This window comes from Lissotriton vulgaris, chromosome 5 (assembly GCF_964263255.1).
Source record: "Lissotriton vulgaris chromosome 5, aLisVul1.2, whole genome shotgun sequence".
In the NCBI taxonomy this organism is placed as follows: domain Eukaryota; kingdom Metazoa; phylum Chordata; class Amphibia; order Caudata; family Salamandridae; genus Lissotriton; species Lissotriton vulgaris.
This window is the reverse complement of record NC_141693.1, coordinates 60,497,712-60,522,488: the sequence shown is the minus strand read 5'-3', so window position 1 is coordinate 60,522,488 and position 24,777 is coordinate 60,497,712. Positions and strand designations below refer to the sequence as shown.

The 24,777-nt window shown below is 48.8% G+C and overlaps 1 protein-coding gene across 1 annotated transcript in view; it reads left to right on the top strand.

Annotated features, from left to right (window-relative positions):
• The window catches only part of LOC147710158 (E3 ubiquitin-protein ligase TRIM39-like), a 115,518-nt gene that overhangs the window by 74,597 nt on the left and 16,144 nt on the right, over positions 1 to 24,777 (top strand). The window contains exons 3-4 of the mRNA XM_086920841.1: positions 637 to 867; positions 6,229 to 6,251. Of these exons, the coding sequence (XP_086776967.1) occupies positions 637 to 867; positions 6,229 to 6,251 (254 nt within the window). The remainder of the gene's footprint in view (positions 1 to 636; positions 868 to 6,228; positions 6,252 to 24,777) is intronic.

Here is a 24,777-nt window from a genome sequence, read left to right as displayed (position 1 = left end):
TGAATTACCTTCAAAAACATTGATTTATCTGGTAATTCTGCATTTTGTGACAGAATGCACATACTTTGTTTATGATTTTTAACGTGACATTCCGACACCAGTGATTACCCATCACTTTGAATGAGCGCCATTGTAGGACACCCTCTCTGCGTCTCCTTCTGGGCGAACACATCCATTGTGCTGGCAGGACAGGGGCAGTCCGCACTCCCCAAATCTTGTGTCTTCCCTCCCAAGGGCGGAAACTTCCTGGCCCCCCTTCTTTTACATCATCATGTGACTTCAGCCTGTGTCTCCCCTCAGCCCGTCTCTGGGTCTTTGACTGTCTCTGCCTGCGGTGGGTTTCCTTCCTTGCACCCTCTCCATGGATCGAGCTTCTCTACAACTTCACAAATTCTGACCTCTCTACAGTTCATGAGGTGTCTGAGGGAAGGGGAGGGCAGGAGTGTGAGAAGGATGGAAGACGGTAAAAGGGAAGGTAGTAAGAGATTGCAGTTCAGAAATTAGGAAAAGCACATTAGTGGTCTGATTTTTTTTTAAGCAATTATCAACCTTTCCACCCTCCTCCTGGACTCCGACTCCAAGGATGGCTTGTAGAAAATTTTTAATATCTAACCAGCTTTTCTTTGCTTCTGACAGAACAAGCTAAGAACTGAGAAGAATAGAATTGAATCTGAGTTTGAAAAGCTGCGGCAGCTTCTGAAAGAAAATAAGCAAACACTTCACAGAAGACTGGAGGAGATGGAGAAGAAAATGACCATGATAGAATATGCAAATCTCACCAAACTGTCCAATCAAATCACCTCTCTCAAGGCCCTAATAACGGAGATAGAAAAGAAGTCTGAGGCGCCGTCGTGGGAACTCCTGAAGGTGAGATACTGTTTGGGAAATAAAACAGAAGGAAGTGAAATAATTGTATTTTGTGTGCATTATTAAATGTATGAGCGGAGCACGTATGATCTCCTGGCTGGGTCAATGCACAGTGACCCCACGCACTCCGAGAGCCGCACATGATACACAGAGATGGATAATTTACATTGTCCCACTTGATGCTTTGAGCCCAACTCCATATACAAACTGTGAAATGTACAGTGACCTTTTACGGTGTCATATACAAGTTAATAACCCAACTATATACAAAATATTTATGTATTTTATCTATTAGGGAGAATGCAACACACCAAGCAATTCCAGTGACAGTAAATAATATATGAAGACCAAGGAGCAAAATGTGTTAAAAGATAGAAATGGAAAGCTTAATGAGTGACAACACCTGAGAGAACTGGAAAGAAACCAAATTCCTTCTTTTCTAAGAAGTTTGAAAACATTTCTGTTCTAATGTGTTTACTTGTCTCCTGATGCAGGTGGCCACTTAGGTTCACGTGCACCAAACCTCTTGTCAGCTATTTAACCTGGAATTTGAAATCGGTAATGGAAAGCTCACTGGGTTTTTTTCATCCCAGATAAAGATAGAGATTGCCACAGAGAACTCTTTCGTTTGAAGAATAGTAACAATTTTATATTAAGGGTAACCCCTGATTATATTACAGTGTGCAAAATGAATGTCGGCAAATTGCTGCCCTGCAGCAATAGAAATTTGATTTACAACTGGATTACTTTAAAACTGTAAACTACAACCAAATTCCTCAACAATATGGCTTAGGGTGGGATTAGAGGTGTAAACATCCTTATTGTGGTCATACGGATGTTTAACAGTGATGCTCTGCTCAAATACGTTGATTAGTTTAAAGCCAAGAAGCTTCCTGAGAAGTAGCTCCATTTAAAGGGCACTAGATGATGGTGACACAGAACATCCAAAACATCCCTCGGAGGGCGACAGGGAGCATCCCTCGAAGGGTGACAGAGCCTCCCTCGCAGGATGACAGAGAGCCTCCCTCGACGGGTGACGGAGAGCCTCCCTCGGAGGGTGACGGAGAGCCTCCCTCGGAGGCTGACGGAGATCCTCCCTCGGAGGGTGATGGTGAGCAACCCTCGGCGGGTGACGGCGAGCAACCCTCGGCGGATGACGGCGAGCAAGCCGGGCTGAAGACGGCTGGAATGCCAGAAACCGGTCCTCGGAAGCTTGTTTCCAGTCCAGGGAAGACATGGCTTGGCAGTTCGGGCTGGACTGTTCCCATGAGGCACAGGGTCAGACTGATTTGCATATAGCCATGTCTGAACTGGGGTGGCTGAGTGGGCTAAAGAACGGTGATGGATTAAACGCAGATCTTTTGACTGGGTGTTAGTGTTTGATTGATTCAGATGCTCTGTCCATCACCACCCCCTTTTGTACTGCTTTTGGCCGCCATAAGTGTGGCAGGGTATGCTCAGACGTGAGTCCCTTGCTCACTTTGCCACTGGATTCAAGCAAACCGGGCTGAAGACGGCTGGAATGCCAGAAACCGGTCCTCGGAAGCTTGTTTCCAGTCCAGGGAAGACATGGCTTGGCACTTCGGGCTGGATTGTTCCCATGAGGCACAGTGTCAGACTGATTTGCATATAGCCATGTCTGAACTGGGGTGGCAGAGTGGGCTAAAGAACGGTGATGGATTAAACCCAGATCTTTTGACTGGGTGTGAGTGTTTGATTGATTCAGATGCTCCGTCCATCACCACCCCCTTTTGTACCGCTTTTGGCCGCCATAAGTGTGGCAGGGTATGCTCAGACGTCAAGCCGGGCTGAAGACTGCTGGAATGCCAGAAACCGGTCCTCGGAAGCTTCTTTCCAGTCCAGGGAAGACATGGCTTGGCACTTCGGGCTGGATTGTTCCCATGAGGCACAGTGTCAGACTGATTTGCATATAGCCATGTCTGAACTGGGGTGGCAGAGTGGGCTAAAAAACGGTGATGGATTAAACCCAGATCTTTTGACTGGGTGTGAGTGTTTGATTGATTCAGATGCTCCGTCCATCACCACCCCCTTTTGTACCGCTTTTGGCCGCCATAAGTGTGGCAGGGTATGCTCAGACGTCAAGCCGGGCTGAAGACTGCTGGAATGCCAGAAACCGGTCCTCGGAAGCTTCTTTCCAGTCCAGGGAAGACATGGCTTGGCAGTTCGGGCTGGACTGTTCCCATGAGGCACAGGGTCAGACTGATTGGCATATAGCCATGTCTGAACTGGGGTGGCAGAGTGGGCTAAAGAACGGTGATGGATTAAACCCAGATCTTTTGACTGGGTGTGAGTGTTTGATTGATTCAGATGCTCCGTCCATCACCACCCCCTTTTGTACGGCGAGCAACCCTCTGTGGGTGATGGAGAGCCTCCCTCGGAGGGTGACGGAGAGCAACCCTCTACGGGTGATGGAGAGCCTCCCTCGGAGGGTGACGGAGAGCCTCCCTCGGAGGGTGATGGAGAGCCTCCCTCGGAGGGTGACGGAGAGCCTCCCTCGAAGGGTGACGGAGAGCCTCCCTCTGAGGGTTACGGAGAGCCTCCCTCTGAGGGTTACGGAGAGCCTCCCTCTGAGGGTGACGGAGAGCCTCCCTCTGAGGGTGACGGAGAGCCTCCCTCTCGGGGGTGACGGAGAGCCTCCCTCTGAGGGTCTCAGGGAGCAACCCTCTGAGGGTCTCAGGGAGCAACCCTCTGACGTCTCAGCGAGCATCCCTCTGAGGGTCTCAGAGAGCATCCTTCTGAGGGTGACAGAGAGCATACCTTTTAGTGTGAATGTGAGCATCCCTCTTAGTGTGACAGAGAGCATCCCTCTTAGTGTGACAGAGAGCATCCCTCCAAGGGTGACAGAGAGCATCCCTCCGAGGGTGACAGAGAGCATCCCTCTGAGGGTGACAGAGAGCATCCCTCTGAGGGTGACAGAGAGCTGGCATCTTAGTGTGACAGTGAGCATCCCTCTTAGTGTGACAGAGAGCATCCCTCTTAGTGTGACAGAGAGCATCCCTCCAAGGGTGACAGAGAGCATCCCTCCGAGGGTGACAGAGAGCATCCCTCCGAGGGTGACAGAGAGCATCCCTCCGAGGGTGACAGAGAGCATCCCTCTGAGGGTGACAGAGAGCTTGCCTCCGACGGTGACAGAGAGCTTGCCTCCGACGGTGACAGAGAGCAACCCTCTTAGTGTGACAGGGAGAATTACTCTTAGTGTGACAGAGAGCATCCCTGTGAGGGTGACAGGGAGCTCCCCTCCGAGGGTCAAGTCAAGTCAAGTCAAATAATTTGTATAGCGCGCTACATACCCAGAGGGTCTCAAGGCGCTTGAGGAAGGGTGTGGACTTACTTGCCGAATATCCAGGTTTTAAGTTGCTTTCTGAAGGCTAAATGGTTTTGGGTGAGGCGAGGTGTGTGGGGATGGAGTTCCAGGTTTTAGCTGCCAGGTGTGCGAAGGATCTTCCTCCCATGGTGGTTTTGTTGATGCGTGGAACCGCAGCAAGGGCTTGGTTGGAAGAGCATAGCTGGCGGGAGGGGGTGTAGATGACAGAGAGCATCCCTCCAAGTGTGACAGAGAGCATCCCTCCAAGTGTGACAGAGAGCATCTCTCTCAGAGTAGCTGAGAGCATCCCTCCCAGGGTGACAGAGAGCGTCCCTCTGAGGGAGACAGAGAGCAGCCCTCTTAGTGTGACAGAGAGCATCCCTCTGAGGGCAACAGGGAGTATCCCTCTGAGGGTAATATAGAGCATCCCTCGGAGGGTGACCGAGAGCCTCCTTGGAGGGTGACAGAGAGCCTCCATTCACCAGCTGTGATCCTGCCGTCACTCTCTAAACAGTACGTTTAACTCCTTATACTGAGATGAACTTGTAATATAGCCACGCCGCATGCAAGAGATAGACAACTTGTCATAAAGAGTCCAATAGTCCAAATCCTCAACTCTTGTCTGGTTCTTCCTTAAATTTTTATAGAGGGTCTTTCATCTCAGCCCCTTCAATCCAACAGCTCACCCAATGCTGGGATGAATTAATCCAGTAATCGGCGGGCGCTTCACACAAGCAGATCCTTTAAAAGTCCATAACTGCCAAGAGGCGGTCACATTTCTTTGTCCTTCCTGGGCAGCTGTGATCTCATTTCCTAGATGGCTGCCACTTACACAGACTCCTCTAGTACTCCTTCTGCCTGTACCTCCTTCCCCTGCACAGCACTCTTCTAGTACCCCTTCTTCTTGTACCTCCTCCTGCAGTGTACCTCCTCCTGGAGGGCACTCTTCTGGTACCCCTTCCTTGTACCTCATCCTGCAGGGCACTCTTCTAGTACCCCATCTTCTTGTACCTCCTCCTGCAGGGGATTCTTCTAGTACCCCTTCCTTGTACCTCCTCCTGCAGGGCACTCTTCTAGTACCCCTTCCTTGTACCTCTTCCTGCAGGGCACTCTTCTAGTACCCCTTCCTTGTACCTCCTCCTGCAGGGCACTCTTCTAGTACCCCTTCCTTGTACCTCCTCCTGCAGGGCACTCTTCTAGTACTCGTTCTTCTTGTACCTCCTCTTGCAGGGCACTCTTCTAGTACCCCTTCCTTGTACCTCTTCCTGCAGGGCACTCTTCTAGTACCCCTTCTTCTTGTACCTCTTCCTGCAGGGCACTGTTCTACCCCTTTAGCTCTTAACTACTCCTTCATGGCACTCTTTAAGTAATGCTTCTGTTCGTACCTTACTCTTCTGAAGAACACTCTTCTAGTATCCCTGCTGTTAATACGTCTTCCTGCAACACCCGTTACCTGTAATACTATTAGTATAATAAAACATGGCGCACCAGGATCTACAACCAGGGCTTCTGGCAGGTTATTCACTGTAATAAAAAAGTGGCAGAAAATGAAGGTGGAGCACAACTCTCATAAGGGCTAGCTGCCTCTGTCTTCTTGGCACTGAATTTACTACCTCTGAAGCCAGGGGTCGCACAAGCAGTGACGGGTCACAAGGGGCAATCCAGGAGTCGCAGCTGCGACTCCTGGCAAGTCCTAAATGAGGCCCTCGCATGTGACCCTGTTGAGAACATCATACAATGTGTCAAGTGACTCCATTCAGAATATCAGAATGTGCTGGGTTTTGTGACTCCATTCAGAATGACACCGTGCTGTGGCATTACCATTCAGAATATCAGTTTCTGCTATGTGATTTGTCGACATTCAGAATGTCACACTCTGTGCTGGGTCATGCGATGCCACAGAATGTGCTTTGTCATGTGACCGCAGCCAACGTTTTCTAATCATAGATCGAGTGTTTCACTCCTACAAATACTATCATAACTTTAACATCTTCTCTGGAAACTGATTTCACTTTGATTGTTTCTCTGTTTTGCAGGATGTCAGAAGCACCCTCAGCAGGTAAGGCTGGTTTATTATTCTCCTCTCAGTGTGTAAGGTGCAGGTCTCACTGCTGCAGTGTGTAAATGCCACTATTAAATTCACACAAAGTGCTAGGAAACTTTCAGATCCTCGTAAAATCACTTTGTATCCTCAAAAAAACTCTTAAGTCCTCAGAAAATACCTTTGATTCCTCTGAAAACTTAAGTCCTCTGAAAACTCCCTTGTATCATCAGGAAATGCTCTTAAATCTTCCTAAATCCCTGTAAGTCATCAGAAAACTCCTTTGAATCTTGAAATAATTGCTACAGAAATGAGCTGCTGTCCTCACAAAACCTATTTGTATCTTTAACCCCTTCGATGCTCATGACGAGCTCAGCTCGTCATGCAGTACACTGCTCGTGTGCTCATGACGAGCTGAGCTCATCATGAACAATGGGAGTAAAGGATCTGCATCACAGAGGGGGAATTGCTGCAGCAGTGATGGTGATAAAACCTACCTGAAGTCCTGAGAAGAGTTCCCTGTACACACAGAAAACTAATGCACATTCTGGAAACTTCCCCTTCGGTTTCTTCAATTAGGAGTTGTGGAAAAACGAATTCAAAGTTTCCGAACTACGATGCCAGTCTTCAAAACATCCCTTCTCTGCTTCTAAACAGTGTTGAAATATAATTAAAGCCATGTTCAGGCCTCATTCTTTAGTAAATTCCCTCCAAACTCTCCATCTTCGGGCATGTTTGCGTAATGTTTCCTTGCTGCTGTGTTACTCAATGTCCCCTTTGCGTAGTGTCCACGCTTATTCACATTCTTAAGTGGTCTGCGTACACCCTTGGAATATCATGGTACGCCCGATAGCGTGTATGGTTAGTGTATGGTTCGCTACATCTATTCGCCCACGTCGCAACCAGGCGAATCCTCAGGGTCACTGCCCTCTATCTTTTGCAGCTCATTTAAGAGGTTGTCCCAACATGCTGCTATGGGTTCTCAACGCAGTTCTAACGTTTCTTCATGCTTGATGTAGATGCTTTCGGACTTGGCCCATGCGAACAATGAGTGACGCCATGCCCGTACATGTGGTGGGTCCTCCACTTTCCACCGTCTAGTTAGGTGCCTTTTAGCTACTATTATCCCCAAGTCTAGGAACCTCGACACTACTTTGGTGGCAGGCGTCCTCCTGAATTGATACAGGAGGTATACAAAAGGTAGTGCTCGACCTGTGCATGTGTGTAATATCCTGGTTATCGTATTCCAGTACACTCCTGTTCGGGGGCAGCTCCATAACATGTTTACTAGTTCAGCTCCTGGGGGTGTTGTGTTTGTTTGTTGGGTTTGGTAGGATTCCTCAGGGCGCTTGCTGTGATCCATTTAGTGAAGTTGTCCACTGCTTGTTCAGTGTCCTTGTGGAGGTAGGTAGGTGAAATTTGAGGGTGTTGATCCAGCGTTGTACTGATGCTTTGGACCGGCTACGACATGTTTCGCTGGCAGTGGAGGTGGGGGTTTTGAGGGGCTCTGAGATGATGAAGTGGACGCAGTGGTGGTCAGTCCAGGTGAGCTGTTCAGTGTGGGTGTAAAGATAGGGTCAAGCGTGTCTCCTGCGATGTGAGTGGGGTTGGTGACTAATTGCTCAAGTTTGAGGTTGGCCATACTTTCTGGGATGTCAGCCGTGTTGGTGTCATCCACGTTTTCAAGGTGAAAGTTGAGGTCTCCTAGGAAGATAGTTTCTCCTCAATTGTGATAGGAGCGATGAAGTTGGAGAAGGGGTTGCAGAAGGGAGGGCGGAGTCCCGGGGGTCTTTAGGTGAGGGTTTCTCCAATCGTGGGTTTGCTGTTTGTTTGGAGTTGGAAGTTGAGGTGCTACATTAAGGGGGTGGTGTTGTCTGTTGTGGTTGCACATTTGAGAGTCTCTTAGTGGATTATGGCTGTGATGCTGCAGTTTCTATTGGTCTTGTCTCGCTGAGTGATCTTGCATCCGTCTGGTATGGCTGTGGCAATACTGGGTGCTGATGCGGGGTTCAGCCAGGTCTCTGTGATGAAGACGGTGTCTGGGGTGGTGATGGTTTTCCAGATTTCTGTGGCGTCTTTTCCAAGAGAGCGTGCGTTGTTCAGCAGGCAGTTGATGTCTCTGAAGGGGTTGGCCACGGCCCTGCTGTTGAGTGTGAGTGACTTGTTGTGGCTGATGAACGTGGTGTCAGTTGTTTCTCTTGTGATGCGGGTAAATCTGCAGTTCCGGCAGGGGAAAGGGCCATCTGTGGTCCTGGGTGAGGCCTGGGCGCAGCAGTTGTTCTGCCATCCGGAGTCCAGGGCTCTAAGTTCGTTGATGTGAAGCACAGGCAGTCCGTTGTGGGTGGAGACCTAGTGCAGAGCGAGGTCCATGCACGGCATACCCACTCTGCGCGTCTGCCATGTGGGTGCGCTGTGGTGCCAATGGTGCCCATAGGGGGAGACAGCAAGCACGAAGAGGAGCGACGCATGAGGCGAGGTGTAGGGGGCGGCAGGGCTTCAGGTAGCAGAAGGGAGGTTTCCAGCAGAGCCGGCGGGCAAGGGATAGGTCGGGCAGGCAGGGAGAAAGGGAAGGGGAAGAAGCTAGTCTGGAAGTTCAAGTGCAGTTGGCCCAGGCTGCCAGGGTCAAGAGGGGTGCAGCTGGACAGTAACAACTGGGAGTCTGGTGCAGGTTGGGCTGAGGCGAGAGCACCTGGCACGGTGTCGGGGGACAAAGCCACAGAGCACTGTAACTGAAACTGTGGGCGTAAGAGGGGTGACCCACCCTCCTCCTGTTTCTGACGGGCATGGACAGGCCCACCCTTTGCCTGGGCTTTGCTCGGCCACTGCCCGCGATACTGCAGGGAGAACACATCTGCAGCAGCCAGGAGTGGTGACCTGTGTTGCAGTGATATCAAGAGCTGAGGCAGTTGGGGTTTGCATGTAATAAAAATAAAAGCTTCCAAAATGTAACTTACCCTTCTTTCCAAAAAGATGGGGATGCTTCAGTCCACAAGGGAAAACCAAAAAGGATGATGGACGGAGTGTTGAACATTGCAAGCACTCACCCCCAGTCAACTGATCTGGGTTTAATCCATCATCATTCTTTAGCTCACTCCGCCTCCCCAGTTCGACATGCCCATATGCAAATCAGTCTGACCCTGTGCCTCATGGGAACAGTCCAGCCTGAACTGCCAAGCCATGTCTTCACTGGACCGGAAACAAGCATCCTGGGACCGGTTTCTGGCTAATCAGCCGTCATCAGCCAGGCTAGCTTGAAGCCAGTGGGGAGGCAGGGAAACTATGAAGATGGCTGAAATATATAGATGCAATGGGATGAAAGACGAAAATTCTATTTAAAAGTGTTGCACTATTGTGGGGTTTAGTTGTGCTCTTTGGTACTAGTTATGAGAGAGTCCGGGGGTGCAGTTCGTTGGGTAGTCCACAGTTCCTGTACTTGCTTCTTGTTGTGGTGGGGTGATGGGCACTCTGCAGAGTTTGGTGGCGGGCAATTTTAAGTTTGCTGTGCAGGGAGGCGGGATGGAGGGTTTCAAAATTTGGGGCTGAAGGGAGGGAAGGGAATGGGTTGTGTGGAATTTAATGTTATTTCTCTTGATGTGCTCCACACATATTGTAACGTAGAGACTACACTTTATCTATGTACGGAGAGGCCCGGCCCCGCATGGCTACCGACAACACTAGGCCCCTGGAATGATGATGCGAGCAGTCTCTGATATCTGCATCCTATCCTGGAATGTGAAAGGATTGGGAGACCGACTCAAGCGGGGTAGTGCTACAATATGTTAAATGGCATTCACCTGATGGTGGTCCTCCTACAGGAGATGCATCTGATGGGTAACACTTGCAAAGCCCTAGACGGCAGGGGTCACAAGTTGGTGATACATGCAGGTTTCACAACAAGCTCTAGAGCAGTAGGCATTCTATTAAAAAATAATTGCAGTTGACAGTGAAGCAATCCCCTACAACCTCTTACATAGATGCACAGCCCTCTCTGGGATATGGGAGGGGGAACCAAGAAATATCCTATCAGTGTATAACCATCTGTCCTTACACAGCAGCACTCTTCTGGACTTGGGTGAACTCCTATTTGGGGGTGGCTTTAATATGACAATGCGTGATTCACTTGACTGTCGACCCCCACACCACGTGACCACTTCCCACACACATTTGATGGACTTCTTTACAGCAATGGGGTTGATAGATGTATGGCAAACATACAATCCCATCACTCAGAATTTTACATTTCCCTCGGAGGCTCATTGGGCAACTCTCCCGTATTTCCCTCCTACCCACTTTGGCCCACCACGTCTCGTGATTCCGAGAGATGCACCATTTGGCTAGGGGGATATCTGACCGCTCCCCCATTTGGGCTATATATATGGCATTGCTAAATGGAGCAAACACAAGGAGGTGATGGACGGAGCGCCGAAACATTTCAGACACTCACCCCCAGTCACAGATCTGGGCTGAATCCATCATCATTCTTTAGCTCACTTCGCCACCGCGGTTCAGACCCAGCTATATGAAAATCTGTCTTGACCCTGTGCCTCCTGGGAACAGTCCAGCCCGAATTGCCAAGCCAGGTCTTCCCTGAACCAGAAACAAACATCCTGGGACCGGTTTCTGGATAACACCTTCATCAGACAGGCTAGCTTGAATTCAGTGGCAAATTAAGCAAGGGACCTACGTCTGGGCATACCCTGCTAACTTAGGGCGAAAAAAGCACACACAAGGAGATGATGTATGGAGTGCCAAAACGTTTCAGACACTCACCCCCAGTCACAGATCTGGGTTGAATCCATCATAATTTTTTAGCTCGCTTCGCAACCTCAGTTCAGACCCAGCTATATGCAAATCAGTCTTGACTCTGTGCCTTATGGGAAAAGTCCAGCCCGAATTGCCAAGCCAGGTCTTCCCTGAACCGGAATCAAGCATCCTGGGACCGGTTTCTGGGTAACACCCTTCGTCAGTCAGGCTAGTTTGAATTCAGTGGCAAAGTGAGCAAGGGACCCACGTCTGGGAAAAGGCGATTCGATGGGTTACCGGGATCTCTCAGGGCACCAGGGTGTTTCTTACAGATCCCCAAGATATTGCGAATGCCTTCTCAGATTACTACAAGCACCTATACTCCCCAGTCGGGGCTACGAATATGTGACATTCCCACGACTTTCTCTGGTATTTACGACTTCCTACACTCCCTACTGAAGACAGAGCCTTCATGGAAAGTGATCCTACCGAGGACACAATTGCCCAAGCGATTCGCAATATCGCATCAGGCAAAGCAATGTATCAGAACGTGCTTTCGATATACTTATACAAGATTACTATGACTCTTATTGCACCGCAATTACTTTAAATGTACTTGGAGAGTTGGGAAAAGGGGGTGCTCTCCAGAGACCAAAGGCTCGCTTCCATTGTGGTCCTTCATAAGGAGGGTAGGCCAGCTGAGGACTGCTCCTCCTGCAGACCCATTTCCCTCCTCAACGCTGAGATCAAAATTTTGGTGAAACTATTAGCCCATAGATGAATACAAATTATTACCAAATTGGTGCATCCACACCAGTCCTGTTTCACGCCAGGTAGAAACCCGACCTTCAATCTGCGATGTCTCCACGGAATGTTGGGGCTCGCCCTTTCTATACAAGAAGACGCAACTATTTTGTCCCTTAATGCTCGTATGGCATTCGACACTGTGGAATGGCTATACCTTTTTGAGGTGCTCGAACGGATGAGCTTCGACCCCAAATTCTTCTTCTGGGTACGATTATTATACACCAATTCCCTGGCCTGGGTAGTCATTAATGCGAAAACCTCTAGATTATTCCCCTTGAGGTGTGAGACCACAACAGGGTTGCCCTCTTTCGCCTCTCTTGTTTGCCCTAGTTCTAGAACCACTGACTACCTGTGAATTCTTTGACCCTTTGATACATGTCCTACACTGGATGGAGGAGTGGGAATACATAATTTTTCTGTACGCTGACAATATATTATTGTATATAGCAGCTCCCGCGTCTCCCTGAGTCGTATACTGGAAATATTCACAACCTTCGGTAGATACTTGGGATACACCATTAAGTGGTCTAAATGGACGCTATTTGTTCTCTGTGGGTACTCTTCGTGACAAGATAGGGGATGTGTAGCAAGGGTAGTTTCTGATGGCTTCCGATATTTGGTATCTATGTCACCACCGATCCCGACTCATTCTATGACAATAATCTCCAGGGTCCCCTACAGAATCTCACGAGAGACGTTTGCCCCTGGAGGGCCCTGCCCTTGTCCCTTCTTGGACGAGCTGCTTTGTCCAAGATGATGGCACTGCAGCGGTTTCTTTACTTGTGCAAAATGCACCATTCTCAGTCCCCGATACCTACTTCCGGACTATAGAGACTGAATTAAGGACCTTGTTGTGGGACGGGGTGCCCCTCAGAAAACAGACACATGACTCGTATGACGGTGGTATTACGTTGCCCGACATCCACAGATATTACCAGGCAGCACAGCTCACCACTGTTAACCAATGGGTACATCGGCCTCCAGCCAATACGGCGTTTCATACGGACTGTTATGTGTTACGGCCACTTGAATACACACGATCACTGTACACCTCCCCATGTTATATGATCCTCACAGGACCCACAGCTCTTCCGGTCCAACTGTGGCACACAACTCTTAAAACACTGGACTGGGAGGGTAGGATCACCCAGACAACACCACTATGGGACTCAGGAATACTGGGCACATTAGGCCGAAGACCCGGCTTTGATAAATGGGACCTGATAGGTTTCTCCAGGGAGGGAGATATATGGAGGGGTGGAACAGTTTTGCCGTTTCCTGATTTACAGCATGAATATTACCTCGTCGACCCAGAAACCTTCTGATACCTTCATGTCCACCACACTTTATGGCAGCCACGTATATATACCCATCAGGAGGCTAATTCCTTATTTGGATGTAACACAATACGAGTAGGTTTGAGTGAAAATAGTTCTTTTTTTTGTCACATGATTTGAGTCCATTTCACTAATTATAATTTTTTCATAGAAAACGTTGTAAAAGAAAGAGAACAGCTGACGCTTGTAGGAGAGTAGGGTCTGCAATCCTATGATCACCCAGATTATTTGCTTTTGTTTCACTGGTTTACGACTTTCTCTGGCTGTGGGCCTGCCAATCAGACCCACAGCCTGGCTGTTCTCTCTCTAAATTACAACATGTACCCTAGGTGCATTTACCAATTGGTACTGGGCCACCTTATCAGACCCTGTAACTCAGGGCATAGGTGTACCCAGGGCCTACCAGGGGCTGAAGCATGTATTATGCCACCCCTGGCTGGCCTCCTAAATTTGACACAACTGGCTGCATGACAGCTGGGGCAAAGTCGTGTAATCACCCTTTGCTGTAGATATAGTATACCTATATCTAACCCTAAAATGGACACACAGATTCCTATCAGTCACTCCTATGGCAGGCCTTAACAATCCTGAAGGCAGAGTGCTTGGAATCGTGTGAGATGGTGCTCTGGCATGAGCTGAGCCTGTCTGCAGCTTGCGGAACCAAGTCCTAATAGCTGTTCCATGATATCGCATACCATATACTCTTAAGTGCATTATAATCCTCGCGGTTAAATGCTAACTTTGGTATTGCTTTATCAAAACATGTCGAGTAAGGTGTCATACGAATTGGAATACTAACCCCTCGCCAATTCTGGCGACGGGGTTAGCATTCCACCCTTCTAGAGGGACACGACATGTATGTAACTGTGAACCCCGGTTAAAGTTAAACGAAGCCTCAGCTCCACAAAATGGATGCTGCCACCACAGACACGAGTCTGACCCCCTGCAGCTGGGAGTCCTTCCAGCGAGGGGAGCCTGGACAAAGGGTTTCCTGTCGAGGGCGGTGCTAGCACCGTCCCAGACAGGGTTTTGTGTATCCTGGGTAGGCAGGGCTTTACAGGAAGGTGACTGCTGAGTGGCACCCCGGTGCTCACTACGCATAGGCCGGTCAGAACCAGTTCCAGGGGCACACCAGCCCCTGGCCTGGGGGAAGTCCGGCATGGGTGAGGGGTGTAACCACCCCCCTCCTAGTCCCACCCATAGGCAGGACCTAGTCACCGGGTCAGCCCCCTTTTTTAGTATAAAGATGGGAGCGGGCCCCCTGTTCAAATTAGATCATCTTTGGAATCAAGACACGACTTTCTGCGAAAGGACCTCAAGATTTCTTCTTCAAGATTCTCCCTTGTGACTAAGGAGTAGTCACCCTGCATCCGCAGGCACCATCCTAAGAACACTGCGGTCTGCTGCAAGTCCTTCCTCCGGAATCCGACTGCCCAGCTCGACGAGACCCGGCTTCCCTGGCACCTCTGACCTCTACTCACCTCTACAGCCAAGCTGAGAACCGTGAGTGCGACGAGACCTCGAGGGACCGACGATCGCCAAGACTGCACGACTTCTTTGCAACAAGCCCACCTTGTGCTCCACTGGTGAGTGCTTTGGGGTCCGAGAAGCCCCGACCCTGAGCAGCTTCAGCCCTCCAGCATCTTCACGATCTGCGTGGGGCCCTTCTGCTTTTGCCTGCTCACCGCGCTGTGTGGCTACTAGCCGGCTGGCTTGTGGCCTTCTTCACGACGCCCGACGACATCACTGCTGCTGGTCTGGTTGCTCCAGACTGGCCCTTGCTTCCTTGTAACAGAGAAGCACCCCGGACCCTCCTGGTCCACTCCAGACGCCATTTTGAGTCCACCGCGTGGGCTTGAATTTGCCAAGGCTTTGTTGCCCAAACCTGGGTCCAGCGACGCCGACAGCTTCATCCATCGTGGGACAGCTCGCTCCTCCATCCTGGTCGCCGACAACGCCTCCTGGTCCGTGAGATCTGCGAGCACAGCGTCACCCACTCACCTAGTCGAGGTGACTACCATCCGGTGCCCTCCTGGTGCCCCCTGACTACTGGCTAGTAGTCTCGAACTTGGTCCCCTCTGCTTTCAGGTGTCATCTCTCTTCAAGATCCAGGCTTGGATCACTTCGAACTCTCTTCACTGGTCGCCTGCCAGCATCTTTCTTCCAGGCTCCTGGTCCGTCTACGAGGATTCCCGACGTCTTTTGAGACCTATGCAGCTGCAGCCCCTGGGCTAGGTAACTTCGGCATTTCGGTGCCCCAGCATAGCCTCACTATCCAAGGGTCAGAATCCACTTTCGTTTTCCTCCTACCAGGTCGGGTTCGCCCGAGAACACTAACTCTGTGAAATCTAGCTACCATAGACTTTGTCCCGCATCACGCGTGAGAGTGCCCACTCTGCACCCGAGTCCCCTAGGCCTCCTAGAAGTAATCTGAAGATTCTATAGTCAAGACCTAGCGATTCCAAAGCCTATTAGTACTGTACTTACCTGCTAGTAATTTCGCATTCCACTTTCAGAGTATATGGTTTTCCGTGCCCCTCGGGCATTTGTATATACTGTGCTAACTTAAGTATTTTCGTAAGAGTTTTGTTTTGTGCTTAGTACCCTGTCCTCATAAAGAGTACAGGGCTGTTGTGATTTTAATAAATACACTGTTTATTTTCATAACACTTGTGTGGTGTCCTTTCACTTGGTATTCAAGGGGTATATGTGGTATAACAGCTGGCTTAACACGCCCTCTCGAGTCTTTAGCCTTAGACTGCTCGTATCCACGCTACTAGGATAGCTGGTCTATAAGGTTGACTTACAACCAATCATCAATAAGGGTTGCTGGACTGATACATAGTGTTCACTAGAATAGTGAGCACTGCATATCAGGCCACCTTCTCACAACGCTCACAACCCTTTCTCTCTCGGCCTGAATGTGTGGGAGGCCACGGATCTGGGCCGCATGGAGCAAATATGAGTCACTTTAGGCCTCATGGTCCCCAAAAGGAAGATAGCAAGATTGTGGGGAGCAGAATCCCCACCACAGCTCAAGGATTGGAGGCGTGATATGGACTGATGATGGTGGCGGAGAAGGTGATCTATGGGGGTCGCGGTTGCCCCCGTAAGTGGGAAAAGAGTTGGGGGTCACTGGAATGAACTTCTGCTCTGCTTCAGGAATGAGATCCTCTTTAATGGCCATGGGCGGGAATGTAGTCACAAATGTATGTAGTGATGTAGACTTATGATAACGTCGAGTTCCAACTTGTGTGAAGCGGGGGATCCTGTCTCTATTATGTATCTCTACAAAGCCTGATGATATTGATTGGATTTTCCTGTCGTCTTATATTCAATAAAAAGATGTGATAAAAAAAAGAGTCTACACTCTGTACACCTATACCATGTCAGGAGCCAGGCGACATATTACAAGAGTCTACAGCCTGTGCCATGTCAGGAATCTGGATCGTATTACAGGGGCCTACACTCCGTACGCCTATACCATGTCATGGTCCAGGCGTTGTAGTACAGGAGTCTACAATCTGTGAGCCTGTAACTTGTCAGAAACCAAGGCATCCTATTACAAGGGTCTACACTGTGTACGCCTGTACCATGTAAGCATCTATGCATCGTATTACAGGGGTGTACACTCTGTAAAGTTACACCATGTCAGGAGCCAGGTGTCATATTACAGGACACTATACTTTGTAAGGATACATCATGTCATCAGCTTGGCGTCATATTACAAGAGTCAACGCTCTGTAAGGCTAAACCATATCAGGATCCCTGCGTTGTATCTCAAGAGTGCACAGTCTATAATGCCTACAGGCCAGCAGGAGGCTCGGGCAGGTCCAGGCAGGTCAAGTTGGTACTGGTCAGCGGGGCAATTGCAGGGAGGTCTCTGGAAGCTTGTGGTGTCAATGTCGCTCACACAGGAGATCAGTCGACTAACCCTTAGAGTCACTCTGGGTAGCCTGTGACCTAGGCAAGCAGGTCCAACCCTTCCTCTTCAGACAGCAATGCAGTCCTTCCAGCAGCAGGGCAGTCCCTCCAGCAGCAGGGCGGTCCTTCCAGCAGCAGGGCGGTCCTTCCAGCAGCAGGGCAGTCCTTGCAGCAGCGGGGCGGTCCTTCCAGCAGCGGGGTAGTCCTTTCAGCAGCGGGGCAGTCCTTCCAGCAGCAGGGCAGTCCTTCCAGCAGCAGGGCAGTCCTTCCAGCAGCAGGGCAGTCCTTCCAGCAGCAGGGCAGTCCTTTCAGCAGCGGGGCAGTCCTTCCAGCAGCAGGGCAGTCCCTCCAGCAGCAGGGCGGTCCTTCCAGCAGCAGGGCGGTCCTTCCAGCAGCAGGGCGGTCCTTCCAGCAGCAGGGCAGTCCTTCCAGCAGCAGGGCAGTCCTTCCAGCAGCAGGGCAGTCCTTCCAGCAGCAGGGCAGTCCTTCCAGCAGCAGGGCAGTCCTTCCAGCAGCAGGGCAGTCCTTGCAGCAGCAGGGCAGTCCTTCCAGCAGCAGGGCAGTCCTTGCAGCAGCAGGGCAGTCCTTGCAGCAGCAGGGCAGTCCTTGCAGCAGCAGGGCAGTCCTTCCCGCAGCAGGGCAGTCCTTCCAGCAGCAGGCCAGTCCTTCCAGCAGCGGGGCAGTCCTTCCAGCAGCAGGGCAGTCCTTTCAGCAGGAGGGCAGTCCTTCTTCTGAATCTTCCACATGTCCAGGAGTGTTCTGATGGAATGTTCTTAAGGTCCTCATTTCATACTGGTGTCAGCTTTATGTGGGGAAATTCCCCAACCAACCCCAAAACTGGTTCTGGTCAGTTCTTCCCCATCCCCTGGTCTTGTCTCTAAACTGTCCAGGGTGACAAAGGCAAGACCAGGCCTGATGTCTGTTTCCTTGTGTGAATCTTTAGAAGTGTAATTAGGGTGGGGTCCAGCTTCTCCCCAGCCATCCTATCAGGAAGGCCCTTCCCCCTTACATCCTTTGCTCAGTGTCTGGAAGGGTGTAAACCAATGACAGTATGTTTTTAAGGGAGAATCAGTGGGAGCTGGGGGGCTCTGACTGCAGCATTCATTGCACCCCACATTTGACCCATTAAAGGTAATCTGATGGATGCCTTGTAGGTGTAAATAACCCCAGACTGGGATTGAATAAAGGGATTTGGATGCACATCCTCGTGCACGTGGGGCTTCCAGAGCACAGTGGGTTCTTATTTAAGACATCTCGTTCTACACAACTGTACACAAAGAAGGAGTCAAGATGGTAATATTATATATCAATAATAAAATGAATGCCCATGCCGACCCTATGGATCCCCCATAGGATAAATCACAGATAGATCCTATGGATGCCACAGACAAGTTCAGCCAAAGATGAAGGAAGAATCCTAAGAAGAGACAGTGCCTCGAGGTTGCAGCATATAGTGACATGAACTCGCCTCTCTCCAGAGGTAGTATGCTGCGCTAATCCCATTAAAAGTTCTAGAACAGGGAAGACGGGGGTTTACAGCGGCCGGGATTGTGTGTTTGTTGATCCAAGGTTCTAGAGCAGCGATGAAGGGGTTTAAAGTTGCAGGTATAGCGTGCTAACCCCACCAAGGTTCTAGAGCAGTGATTATGGTGGTTACACTTGCAGGGATTATGTGCCTGTCTCCCTCTGTAGTGAGGGTATGTGGGCAGAGAACTGTGGGCAGAGATCTCTGGGCAGAGATCTCCCAAAGTACTGCAGCTTTTGAGCATTCATCATTGCTGATAACAAAATGTCCATTACCCACTGTGTGCAGCGTAACAACCTGAGAAGGATGAAAGGGTGAGTTTGCCTTGCTGGATTTCACAGATATGTCTTACAGGTCAGACAGATGCCAGCAGTGAGCACTTCCCTCACTGAGCCATCTAGTAAACTTGAGGATATATTTTTAGAGGGGTTTGTGCTCTACAGTTCTAGATCAGCGATGATGGAGTTTGCAGTAACAGAGGGTGTGTGCTAATCCTTCCAAGGTAGTAGAGGAATGGTTTACAGATTCTTGTCCTTAAATCACCATCCAGCTAAGTGAGCTGTGAGCCAAGATGCCTCCACCCGGAGCGTCCAGCGTACATGCATGCTGAATATTTCTTATAGTTTTGCCCTTTTGTAGGAAGGAGAACTGCCCATTTCTCAGCAAGATAGAAGTATAATCATAGGATGTTACGATTTACTTTGCCATATCACAAAGGGACGCCATCTTTTCTCTTCTAAGGCCAACTTGCAGTCCAAGTCCAGTCTACTGACATCTCTTACAGATCTTGGCCTTTCTGATACCTTTGGCGGGTCGGGAGTAATCCATTTCTTACAGATTTCCTTTCTTGCTAGAAATATCAGAACAAGCATTTGCAATGCAATAGGTCTCGCATTAGGAAAGTTTGAGCTATTGGTATTGTAAATGACACATTTTTTATTTATGTGTTGGTTTTGAAAATAGCGAAATTAATAGCTTTGTCATTTACAATGCCAATAGTTATAACTTTCCCAAATGGGACACCTATAGCATTTGTAATGCAAAATGTAAACACCAAGATAAGAAGTTTTAAGATTGCTCTCTTCCTAATGGGCAGCCAGTGCAGGGACTGTAGCAGGGGACGGGACGGGGTACGTCTGGGCTTATTCAGAGCCATTCTTGCAGCAGTATTTTGAAATATCTGGAGCCTAGAGAAAAGTTCTTCATGGAACGTTTTGTTTTGCACCATATACCTATGTATCTACGATAGGGTGTTTACACTATCTTTGACTAGCATTGAACTTTATGTTATTTACCTTGTACCTATGTAGCTAAGACACTTACCTTGTAAAACGCTCTGATACCCGCAAGGGTCTTGTTCGCGCTATATAAAACTTTCAAAATAAATAAATCGTATGTACTGGTTGTTAGTGCTAAGCCCACTAAACGCAAAGCCCTTTTGTGCAACAAACTTAATATTGTACAAGTACACACCTTAAACTATCTTGGTGTTGTATTTGATGATAGGAACACAAGGGGTCCCCTTCTCACATCTAAAAGATTTTGCAGCAAGGCTGGGCAGGAAACCAATTAAGTCCCTCCCTCAGGCCTAAAGGGCCAAATGTGTATCTGTTACAACTTTAGGCAGTGATATTTGGGGGTACAAGGATTCAGGTTGAGGAGAATAGATTTTACAGATGCTTACTGGCGGTCTCACAAAGTACCTCAACATTTGTGGTTCATGAACTGGATCTTAAATTCAACTCTGATACCATCTCATTAAGACCTTTGCTACAGTGGATTTCGGTGTGGTATAAAAGCAAGCTAACCCTTCGCAGAGTGTTTATTAGGGATTGTCTTTCCCTGGATAATGTAAGAGGTTTTGCTTGGCTTGGTAAAATAAAATCAGAATTTGTCAGCCTAGGTTGCCCAGATTTATATCTTAGCCCTGAAAAGCTCACTACAGCAGTCTACGAGTGTGTTAAACACACCTTTACCACCCGCGCTACAGCCACAAGAGAAAGTATCGAGTTACAGAAATCTGCCACCCATGATTTTTGTTTTTAAAAAACAAAAATCATTACTCATAACAGAACCATATCTCATGTGGGTGACTAATGCTTATCATCGTCAATTAATGACTAGGTTTAGGTTAAATCTCTTGGTCGACTTGTCAGCTTTCCTTAGGATTCGTTTGCCCGGGGTACTTTTGGCCCCTGTGAGTGTGATATCTCATCAGGCCAGACTTTTGCTCACTTTGTATTATTTCGTCCACACTTTACCTGGCCTAGAAGACAATTCGTAAAGATCTAAAATTCACACAGGTGAGGCCTGCTATGTTGCATCTTTTTATGCTTAGGAATGTTCACACCTGTGTATGAGTAGCCATTTTTTTTAGCTGTGTAATTAAGCTTCAGGAGGCATGGACTTAATCTTATCTGGGGTTTGGTTTGAAGGATGCAAAATAAAGGTGTGATCTTAGGTTTATTCAGTTAGAGCCGGTGCAGTTAGTAGAGGCCCCTCTGTATTATTTGAAACGATCAATGCCTCCTCTTATGTTTGACCTAGAATTGTAATCAAGTTTATAATGTTCCAAGCATGGGTCGGATTTTATAATATGTGCTCTGGGGAGTTTTATTGGAATCTGTTTTATACTATGCTTTTATGTTTTTATGATTTATTTGCATCTTTTATGGTTATATTTTAACCGAATAAACATTTATACTACTACTGCTTTCTTTTGTCATCATCGCACCTTCACCTTCGTCCCATTCCCACCCGTGCCACAGTCCAGCAGTAAGTGATATTTTACTGCTAAGTGTCGTAGCTTTGCGCCACAAAAACCTTTCGGAACAGTACTTTAAATTGAAATATAGAAGTGTAGGTACTCACGCCGCAGAGTGCCTGCTTGCTGGTGGGACGTGCCAGTACTCTCCCATTACATGTACTTCAGCAATGCTGAGAAGTGCAGGTACTCTCCGTTTCAATGTAAAGAAGTGCGGGTACTAAGTGCCGGACAGTACCTGTCCATTTAAAGAACTTTTTTTTTATGGAATGAAAATTTATTTTTTCGCCATAAATGAATTAAGTCACTTTCTCTTGCTCATGAAAAAAAAATTCCCTACCACGAAGATGCTCCCTGCACCTCATTGCGTTCGTCCAATTGTTTCTGCATTCTCGAGCCACTTTTAAAATTCTGGAGGAAACAGGCTCCAAGCTGTACGGCATGTCTCTGGGCAGTCTTGGATTGTAAACCGACTGATTGCTACCCACTGTGGTTTAATGCTCCCTGTTTATGAAGGGGAAGAGAAACTACAAGTCCCAGAATGCACGGTGCTATCTGTCAAAAAGCCAGCAATGGCTACAGAGATGCAGCAACTAGAGACATACAAATATATACAGCAGCAAGGAGAGCAAGCAGCACCAGAGCAGCAGGCGTGAAATAGTACAGGTGCCCATGCATCAACTCTGCTGTGTGTTAAAGTGTTTTGTAAAAATGTTACACGGTCACCAAAACAAAACTACTGGCTTTGTCATGGGCAGTCTATGAAGAAGGCGTCAAATCGGGCTGGTTGAAGTTCTCTGCCGATAGGAAGGCGCCATGAAGCTTCCATGACTGTATTTTGCAGGTCGATGTTATGGCCTAAGTCTGAACTCCAAGAGATTTCACCGCTCGTGCACACGTCTCCGTGCGGCACTAGCGCCCTGAAGCAAGAAAAAGTGTACCCATACCCGCTGTAAGCACCACCCAGCACAAAAGCCAAGCCCTTCGCCAGGCATTAAGATGAACAAGGGACCTTGTCTACATCCCCAGCGATGTCACGAGGCAGAAGAGGGAAACTCGTAGCAATAATTACCAGCTTCTTTGTGGCAGCCTGCGGCTTCCGTCAGGTTAAATAACACACTGTATCTGCACCGCTTAACTTTTATGACACGGCCGTCGAGGCTGATAACTATAATAACGGCCCTGTGAAAGGTGAACGGCTCAAACCATTGTCTGGCTTCAGATCCCCAGTTATTAACAAGGGGGAGGAGGGAGAAAATACCAGCCTGATTCCGAAATAAGTAACTCGAGGGCTCCACAGGACGGCTGCACTGGAGCAAAAGAAGCGGCTCTATATATGGCGTCAGGCGTCTGAAGTGGGAATTCACTTTAACCAGGACATAACAGCGTTTTGGGACAGTCCCTTGTGGAAGGGAGAAATTAAGACCACGAATACGGGTTAGAATGAGTAGTAACCAGGAAGTCAGGCATCCTTGCCTGTGACATGGGCGGGGCCTGTGACGCGTCCGGAAGAGGCCGGTGTTGCTCGTTGATGCGGGGCTCCCATCATGGAGGGAGATCCCCACGGTAGCGTGAAGATCCAGAGAAGTGCCCCGCGTGTGGAGATGCGCCAGAGAAAAGGAGCGCAGCGAGGCGACGCGACAAAAGAGCACGGTGAATGGAGGGGGGGATATGTGTGTCTGTGTGTGTGCGCGTGAGCCCCGTGAGTGGTGGGGGAGGGGGGTGCGTGCGTGTGTGTGTGTGCGTGCGTGCCTGCCTGTGTGTGTGTGTATGCCTGGGGGGAGGGGGGTGAGTGTGTGCGCGTGGGAATGTGTCTGCGCATGCGTGACTTTGCCTGTGTGTGATTGAGAGAGCATGTGAATGGCAGGCAAGGGATGTGCACGGCGCCGTGCGCGCCCTCGAGGAGGAATCTGAGACAGCAGAGGCGCGTGCCCGAACGCTGTCTCAGATTCCCCCAAAACCGCTGACAATAGGTCCATCGCTGACGCTCGACCTAAAAAATATACATGCATTTATAAATATCCAAGTTTAACACGTCCCAGTAAAGGCACAAGTCCATTTCAAATAGGATAAGGCAGGGGCGTACCTTAAGTTTTTCAGCCAATAAATTCTTGAAACACCGGAGTTACATTTCCCCGGAAGAAGGCCAATAACGGCAATCCACAAACATGCCATTCGTATATTGTCCGCTTCTGTGTCACTGTACTTCTTAGATTTTGATGGTTCCAACATGGTCTTTCTTAGCTAACTTCGCTGGTGACCAATAAGCTCTATGGAGAGTCAACAAATGATTATTTTTAAGTGGTGCTGGTTTGACCAGAGTGTATGACAGATTTAAAGATACTCGCCATAATTGCTCTGTAGCCAGCTCTGGAAGATCCTTTTCCCAGTGCAGGTACGGAACTCCCATTTTCTCATCTGCTGTAGAAATAAATATCCAAAACCCCTGGAAAACCTCTTTCTTAGGTTGTTGCTTCGCTCTCACCCGCTCGAAAATATCCTGCACCGAACAGCTCACCTCCGACAACTTTTGGATGACCGACAAAAACATAGCTGCAGGTAATTAAACTTGGAAAGCGCCCCCGCCCCCCAATTTGTCGGATATCTCTTGTTATGTGATGAGGGCATCACCCTCCCTGAAGTCTCCCCAGGTGGAAAGGTTGCCATGCTGGGGAAGATAACTAAGTTCATCTTTAAGCTACTTGGGGGTTCCAGGAGAGCCCCAAATTGAATTGGTGCCGGTTCCGCTTTGTAGTCTATCCCGAGAATTTTCCTAAAGAAGACCCACGCCCTCTGTGCCGTTAAGAGCACCTTCAACGTAACTTGCCTAAAAACTTTGGGTCCCCAAACTTAAACAAAAAACATATTGAGGCCTAAATGCTTCAACATAACTTCATACAATTGGCTCATGTAAGAATGATCCAGCTCTCCAGCCAAGAGCCGGGAATTCTTGAACTGGAAAGCATAACAGTCTCCTCCAGAGCTTCATTCATGAGATCCTGGCTCCCCTGGATGCTCATATAAAGCTTCTGTCCCTTCCTGGCTTCAGTCTCCTCCGGGGCTTCTTTAATTGGATCCTGGCTCTCCTGGACGCTCATATAAAGCTTCTGTCCCTTCCTTGCTTCAGTCTCCTCCTTGCTTCATTCATGAGATCCTGGCTCTCCTGGACGCTCATATAAAGCTTCTGTCCCTTCCTTGCTTCAGTCTCCTCCTTGCTTCATTCATGAGATCCTGGCTCTCCTGGACGCTCATATAAAGCTTCTGTCCCTTCCTTGCTTCAGTCTCCTCCTTGCTTCTTTCATGAGATCCTGGCTCCCCTGGATGCCCATATAAAGCTTCTGTCCCTTCCTATGATTTCTGCAAAAGCGTTTTGGGGAAAGGAAGTGGTTTAGTGTTAAACAAGACAATCACCTTAGGAAGAACCAGCATCTTAATGATGTTCAC